General features: G+C 35.5%; 1 protein-coding gene across 1 annotated transcript in view; it reads right to left on the bottom strand.

Annotated features, from left to right (window-relative positions):
* Window positions 1–1,672: 1,672 nt before the first annotated feature.
* LOC122141952 overlaps window positions 1,673–7,500 on the bottom strand; it is a 6,032-nt gene continuing 204 nt past the window's right edge. The window contains exons 2-5 of the mRNA XM_042750887.1: window positions 6,628–7,098; window positions 3,124–3,150; window positions 2,938–3,036; window positions 1,673–2,829 (exon numbers count right to left, since the gene is read on the bottom strand). Coding sequence (XP_042606821.1) covers window positions 1,914–2,829; window positions 2,938–3,036; window positions 3,124–3,150; window positions 6,628–7,098 — 1,513 coding nt within the window. The 3' untranslated portion in view covers window positions 1,673–1,913. The remainder of the gene's footprint in view (window positions 2,830–2,937; window positions 3,037–3,123; window positions 3,151–6,627; window positions 7,099–7,500) is intronic.

Consider the following 7,500-nt stretch of genomic DNA (forward strand, 5'->3'; position numbering starts at 1 on the left):
GATGAGCCAATGGCAGTCGAGTATCAGTTGCACAGGGATCAGAACTCGGACATCTTTAGGTTTCAGCACCGTAGAGAAACACTGGAAGATCCGAAGCTCGCATCAGTTTAATGGTGTTTATTACAGCCCTACCAAAACTGATATTAGGGAGTAAAATAAAAGACAGATACCGATATATCGGCTGATATTCTTTATGTTAAGGCTATATTGTAGTATAGTATGGTCAAAAGTTTGGACACACGAATGGAAAGTGTCCAAACTTTTGAAAGGTACTGTATACAGAATACAGTATATAGCATAAACAGAATATATATACGTAAACATATTTTTTGCAATGATAACTCAAATGTGGTGATCAAACACTTATAATGATGTGACAAACACTGGCCTATGAAAACTGCATACTGACGTACATTTTGAGGTAATAACTTATCATAGTCACACAGTTAGGAGCTATAAATACTATTAAAGTGTGAGAATTAACTTGCGCTAGTCTACGGATGCGCGCGCGAGCACATATTAGGCACTTCAGATCAAAGCCTCAGCGGTCTAACAGCGCTCGTCAATGTCAAAATGACTGAGATGTCCAATCAAATCAAGGCGGGGTTTACTGTTCACGTTAGCAGAGCGCGAAGCGTCAGTTTAATGATAAAGAGAGCGAGGTAAGTTGAAGCTGCAAATCCTTTAATATTAGTCAACTTTTAACGATACGTTTACGATATAAATGTTAAATGACCGACAGCTATATCCTGTGATGCCAAACTACTCTAATTTTTTTTTCTCAAATATGGTCATTTTGAGAGAGAGAGAGCGAGAGAGGTGAATTTTCTGCATCTGTCTCTGTCTACAAACAATGAAACTGAGTTTAGTTACTTAAAAACACCGATTTTACCCCCCCTCCTTGCTGAGAAATATAAAGTAGCGATTCAGTATCGATTAATAAAAGTCACAGTTCGATCTCAGATCTCTGTGTGCCAGTGGTGTGTGTGTGTGTGCGCGCGCATTAATATAGAACGGTGATTAAACTGACCGGTTTTAATGCATTGGCCTTGTCTCACACACACACACACACACACACACATACAGTGGTGTTCAGTACGGTCACACTGTATATGTTATTCAAGAAACTTGAAAAGTTTAAAAAACAATTTATGAAAAAATATTCAAGAGGAAATCAGAGGCCTATTGTTTTTTATCATATCATTTAAAAATGTGTATGTACTGTACAAAGCATTAATGCATTCTGTATAATACTGTGTAATAATAATGGGGCTGTTTGCACAGTGGTTAACCAGAAAAATAAAAAATGGCACATCATGCCGTAATGTTGCCGACCCCTGCTATACTGGATCCGTGCCTTCGGTCTTAAAGGGGCAGCAGCCTATAAATACCTGCTATCAGAGAGTGACATTTGCATCTTATACACAAAGCTAAATTCAGACCAATCTTTTTTTTTTCACATTTTGAAATTATATGATTTTATAATATGAATGATTTTAAATAGAGCACAGGCAAAGCCTTTTATTTGTATTTTTTTTTATTTGATTTGGGATTTCTTTTAAAATTTAAAAAGTTAGTTTTATTATTTGACATTTCAATTTCACATTGAAATATGCAGCATGTTGTCTGCTAAATAATAAAAGGACACCTTTTCATTTATAATTAGTCTTAAATCTCATTTTGTAAAAAAAAATATATATATATATATTATATTGTGTAATCTGTATCATGAATTTAATCCCATTGTAAATTGAGTGAATCGTTATATCCCTATATGCTACTAGTTTTTGCCCATCATGCTGATTTGTCAGCAGTAAAGTTCAGTGTTGTATGTATTTGCAGTTTTCTTAATTTGCAGCATGTTGAGCTCTCTCGGCCACCCTACAAATGCCCTTTTATGCACATTACCATATCTAAGGAAGAAATGGTTTCCCCAAAGTATCCTGGCTCTTTCTAATCGTCTTTATTCCTATGCATAAGGAATCGTGCATTTTCTCCCAGGCCTCCAGCTCAGATTTACACAGAGCTGCCCTGGAGCGGATGAGCTTAGAGACCTCACTCTCGCTCCCGTTTGCAAGACTTTTACTTTCTTTAACAATAAAATAGACATCCAGGCCAATAAACAATAAATTTGTGAAGCCAGAGGCAACTCTAGAACATTTTACGATCCTCAATGCTTTTGCGTTTGCCAGCTGCTCTGTCCTAGACAGGTATCTAGCCACCTGCGGTACGTCACTGGCCGTATTTAAATCCTGCATTGCGATCTCGGTTGTTGCTGCAGTTACTCTTTCACTTTTATGCACTGCATAAGCTGCAAGTCCATCCACAGCCTGTTTAACCACTTCTCCAGTACAGTGTAACACGGTGTTAACATCAACTTCACTAGGCTTCAAAGGTCTTTCACTGTTGGCCACTTCATTCAAACATTCTTCGATTTTTATCATATCATCCCTGTAACTGTTTAAATAACTTTCTGCAGTGTGCTCCTGCTGACTGTTGACTGCCATTTCAGTGATCTCTGTTACAAGAGTATTGACTGCACTAATGCCCCCCAGACCCATCCCTGCCACAGCGCAAGCCAATGATGCTCCTGCAGTCAACGGGGCAAGAGCGATTCCAAGAATAGCCAAGACACCCCCTAAAATCCCCACTGAACTACCAGCCACAGTGGATATACTGGCCCCCAACTTCATCGAGTCTAGCTTAGCGGCCGTCTCCTCCAGATCTGACAGCAACTGCCTCATTCTAGAATGACGTTCACTGAACACATCAATGAATTTCTGAGCATCGTCCTGAAAGAGGAACGCCAGCCGGGTGTCTTGGTTCATCCTGGACAAGGAGAAAGAAGACAGAGTCAGTCTTATAGTTGGCAGTCCACCTCTTTGACACTTTTAACCAAACCATTTGATTTAAAAATGGCTAAGCTTGAGGTCTCACCTGATTTCACACAACTGGTTTAAATGATGAAGCATTTGATTCATAGTGTTCTCACTTGCGTTCAAAATGAGCTCCACTAAAGGTTGAGCCCTGTTACATCTGTGAAGAATTGCAGTGTAATTAACAATGACTCATCACTGTTTTTTCATCTCAACCTTGAATGAGATGGGAAACATATATACTTACTTATAGATGTCTCCAGACAAAACTGAACTGTTGAGAAAACATGAAGAGAAAAAACTTAAATTATTTATTTTGATCTAATTATGGCATTCAGATGCTGCTTTGGATAAGAAAAAGACCAAAATTTAAGTTGGAAAATCTGACCCTTTATCATAGCTCTCAAGAAATTTGTGTTCATTCAATATTGTGCCTTAAGTACGAAAGGGGATTAGGGCCAAGCAATGATAAGAAAAAATAAAACCATCTCAAGAATAAAGTCATTCATTAAATTAGTTAAATTACGAGAAAAAAGTACTTACATTTCGAGAAATTTGTTTAATAAAATGTTGGGAATAAATTCATTGAACTATGTTAAATTCAGAGAAAAAAAACGTGAGGAAAAAAGTGTGATTTTTTTTTTGAGAATATACTTTTTAAATTTCGAGAAAAAAAAGTCCAAATAAAATGTTGAGAATGAACATGTTAAATTACGAGAAAAAAGTCTTTAAATTTTGAGAAAAATAAAAAAACGTTAAATTTCGAGAAAAAAAGTCAGAATAAAATGTTGAGAATAAACTCATTAAATTATGAGAAAAAAATGAGTTAAATTTAGAAAAAAACATTACATTTCAGGAAAAAGTCAAAATAACATATTGAAAATAAAATTTAAATAACAATAGTTACATTGATACGGATACGGAAGAGGATCAGGGCCAAGCAATAAAAAAAATAATAAAATCATCTTGAGATTAAAGTCATTATATTGCGAGATTAAACTCGTTAAATTTCGAGGAAAAAAAATCGAAATACAATCTTGAGAATAAACTCATTAAATTTCGAGAATAAATTCGTTGTGTTTCGAGAAAAAGACTCGTTTAAATTTCGAGAAAAATAGTCGAAATAATCGTGAGTATAAACTACGGAAGAGGATTAGGGCCAAGCAATAATAAAAAAATAAAACCATCTCGAGATTAAAGTCATTATATTGCAAGATTAAACTCATTAAATTTCGAGAAAAAAAGTCGAAAAAACAATCTTGAGAATAAACTCATTAAATATCGAGAATAAAGTCGTTGTGTTTCGAGATTAAACTCGTTAAATTTCGAGAAAAAAAGTCGAAATACAATCTTGAGAATAAACTCATTAAATTTCGAGAATAAAGTCGTTGTGTTTCGAGAAAAAAAAACTCGTTAAATTTCGAGAAAAAAAGTCGAAATTCAATCTTGAGAATAAACTCGTTTAATTTCGTCCATTAATGGCAATGCCGTACGGTTTTAATTTATCATAGCTGTCCAAGTGCAGAGTGCATTTGGGTGAAGCCAGCAATAACCTTGCATGTTGGACAAAAGCGAGTAGCCTACATCGTGCAAATTGGACTGATTTTTTCTTCTAAAAAGACCTAGCCGCTTGCAAATTCTCTTTAAAGTTCGTGTGCTAACTTATTATTGTGTCATAATTAGCTAAAGTTGATAGTATTTCTTTGTTACTGAAAGAAAGTCTAAAATATAGCTTGATTAAGTGATCCAACTCTGCCATGTCCTCTATAGGCTATACAATGAACACTATAGACAGAGTTGGATCACTTAATCAAGCTATATTTTAGACTTTCTTTCAGTAACAAAGAAATACTATCAACTTTAGCTAATTATGACACAATAATAATTAGCACACGAACTTTAAAGAGAATTTGCAAGCGGCAAGGTCTTTTTAGAAGAAAAATCAGTCCAATTTGGGCGATGTAGGCTACTCGCTTTTGTCCAACATGAAATGACAACCAGAGGACAAATGAAAGGTTATCGCTGGCTTCACCCAAATGCACTCTGCACTTGGACAGCTATGATGAATTAAAACCGTACGGCATTGCCATTAATGGCGTGTAATGTAACGAGTTTATTCTCAAGATTGTATTTCGACTTTTTTTCTCGAAATTTAATGAGTTTAATCTCGCAATATAATGACTTTAATCTCGAGATGATTTTATTTTTTTATTATTGCTTGGCCCTAATCCTCTTCCGTACTCTTCCGTACATTGAGATAAATTTTGGGAAAAAAAGTTAAATTTCGAGAAAAAGGTCAAAAAAAAAATGTTGAGAATATACTAAAAAAAAGAGAACAAACAAAAAAAACAATACAATTTGAGAAAACTTTTGAAGAAAAAAGCTTTAAATTTGTTGAAAAAAAAACGTACATTTTGAAAAAAATTAATTATTAAATTTAGAGTAAAATGTTGAGATTTGAGTTTTATTTTGTGAGAAAAAGCAGTTAAATTTCGTGGAAAAAAAAAAGTTAAATAAAAAAAAAAAGGCCGAAATAAAATGTTGAGAATAAACTGTTAAATTTCAAGAAAAAGTTGAATTAAAATGCGGAGAATAAACACACTCATGTCATGTTTTATCCGGTCAGACGGCGTTAAACAGCGTCTGCAGTGGCGTTGGTTGGAGAGTAATGCACATGGATGTCGTATATGATGCAATCGACTACGGTTTGGATCCGTCTCTTGCCCAAATCGGTTTATGCCTTATGAGTGTTTAATAATAACAATGTATTAATTGGGTAGGTTTAGTGTTACTACAGTAAATCCATTGTAAATATTAAGACTGAAAAGTATTCTAACTGATTGTTGTCGCACAGTGCAGATCTTGTCTTGAGCACCATATTGCTGTACATTTAAATACGCATGTTGTCATTTAAAGACTAATGGCACAGTGCTAATCCAATGCATTTGGCACATGTTTAACTCTTTCCCTGCCAGCGTTTTTGAAAAAAAGTTGCCAGCCACTGCCAGTTTTTTTGACTGATGATTTTCAGTAATATTTCATGGCCCTCAGAATATTTTGTTGTATGAATATCTGAACATCAACACATCAAAATAAAGAAGAGAACCTCTATTTAAAAAAAAATAATAATAATATTTTTTTTTAAACACTTGAATGTAGTTAGGTTTCATAAAAAGAGCAACACTTTGAGCAAAAAGCTGAGAAAATCATGTTTTTATCAAATACTATCTGGACCATATTCAGTATGGTGATCAAAGCAAAGATGCAGTAGACGGCTTCCATCAGTTCTCCCAAAGATTCACAGTCCTTTACCACTTCCTGGATCAACATTTAATTCAGTAACATTTTCATTTATATGCTGTTTACTGTTGATGATCGCATTACCATATTTTTTCATATGCATATGCATACATATGAAATCTTTTTTCTGCTTGTGTTTTTGATCAGCACGTTCTAGTCTCATTCAGGTGATGTGTAATAGCGCCCCCTGGCGTATAACAGTGAAAACAGCACCCCAGAAAATTTGGGAAAATGAGTGGGCTTTTAGCATATGCTAAATTGGCGTAACTCTATAGTGAACTCAACACATGATGTTCAAAAGTGCCATTCCCAGGTCTTTTCAATGCAAAAAACAAACAAACCAAAAAAAATCACAAAGCAAGCAGGATGAAAGTCATATGAGTTTAAAATGACATGAAGGTGATTAAACGTTGACAGAATTGTGACTTTTAACAGGAATTTCAGAACTCACTTTCGTCTTACTCTCCTACAAAGTTGCTCAGTTTTGAGTACGTAGTTGTCTAGCTGAAAGACCAGGACATTCACATTATCAAGGAGAGGCCTGAAGAAGGTTTCTGCATTTCTTTTGAAGTGGATGAGGAGAGGAGCATCTATCCTGGCATCTGTGATGACTGACTGCACACTTTCAGGTCTCTCTCCGCGCAGCAGGAAGATCTGTCCGCTGAAGACGTGGCTCGAGGTCACTGTTAGCTTCTCCACTGCTTCCAGGAAGGGCTCGAGTTTCTTCAGCCCCTCTAATGTGTCTCTGAGGACGGCGCCGAGCTTCTTCTCCTGCTGATTATTACTGATGTCTCTCAACTTCTCAAGCTCTGCCCTTCTCTCATCGGTCCAGTTCTGTTCTTGGTCACAGAAGTCCCTCACGATCTCAATGTAACTGAGTGTGTCCTTGACGTACTCTGTCAGTCTGCTCTGTAACCGTGCCCTGTGCCACAGAACAAAACAACAATGTGCATTTTTTATTCTTCGTATCCACCTCCACTGTATTCTCCTATGCAGGTGAAAGGCTAGTATGGATGTTACAGTATATATTAATGAACAGAGCTGGGAAGTAATATGGATTACGTAATCAGATTCCAAAAATTAAGTACTTGGATTAAATCACGTAGTCAGTTACTTTTTTATTGATTACACGAAAACATGTTATTTACACAATTATTCGTAATTTATTGATCTAGGCTACTAAATGTAACATTGTAATACAATGCAAGTAACATTTGTAACGTTACTAAAATCAGGCCGAATGCTTTTGTTTTTGTTTTATATATTTTCCATGCAAAATTCATTACAAAATCAAGCGGGATATTTTTTAAGTCCTCATGCAAGC

The sequence above is a fragment of the Cyprinus carpio genome, chromosome B23 (assembly GCF_018340385.1).
Source record: "Cyprinus carpio isolate SPL01 chromosome B23, ASM1834038v1, whole genome shotgun sequence".
NCBI lineage: Eukaryota > Metazoa > Chordata > Actinopteri > Cypriniformes > Cyprinidae > Cyprinus > Cyprinus carpio.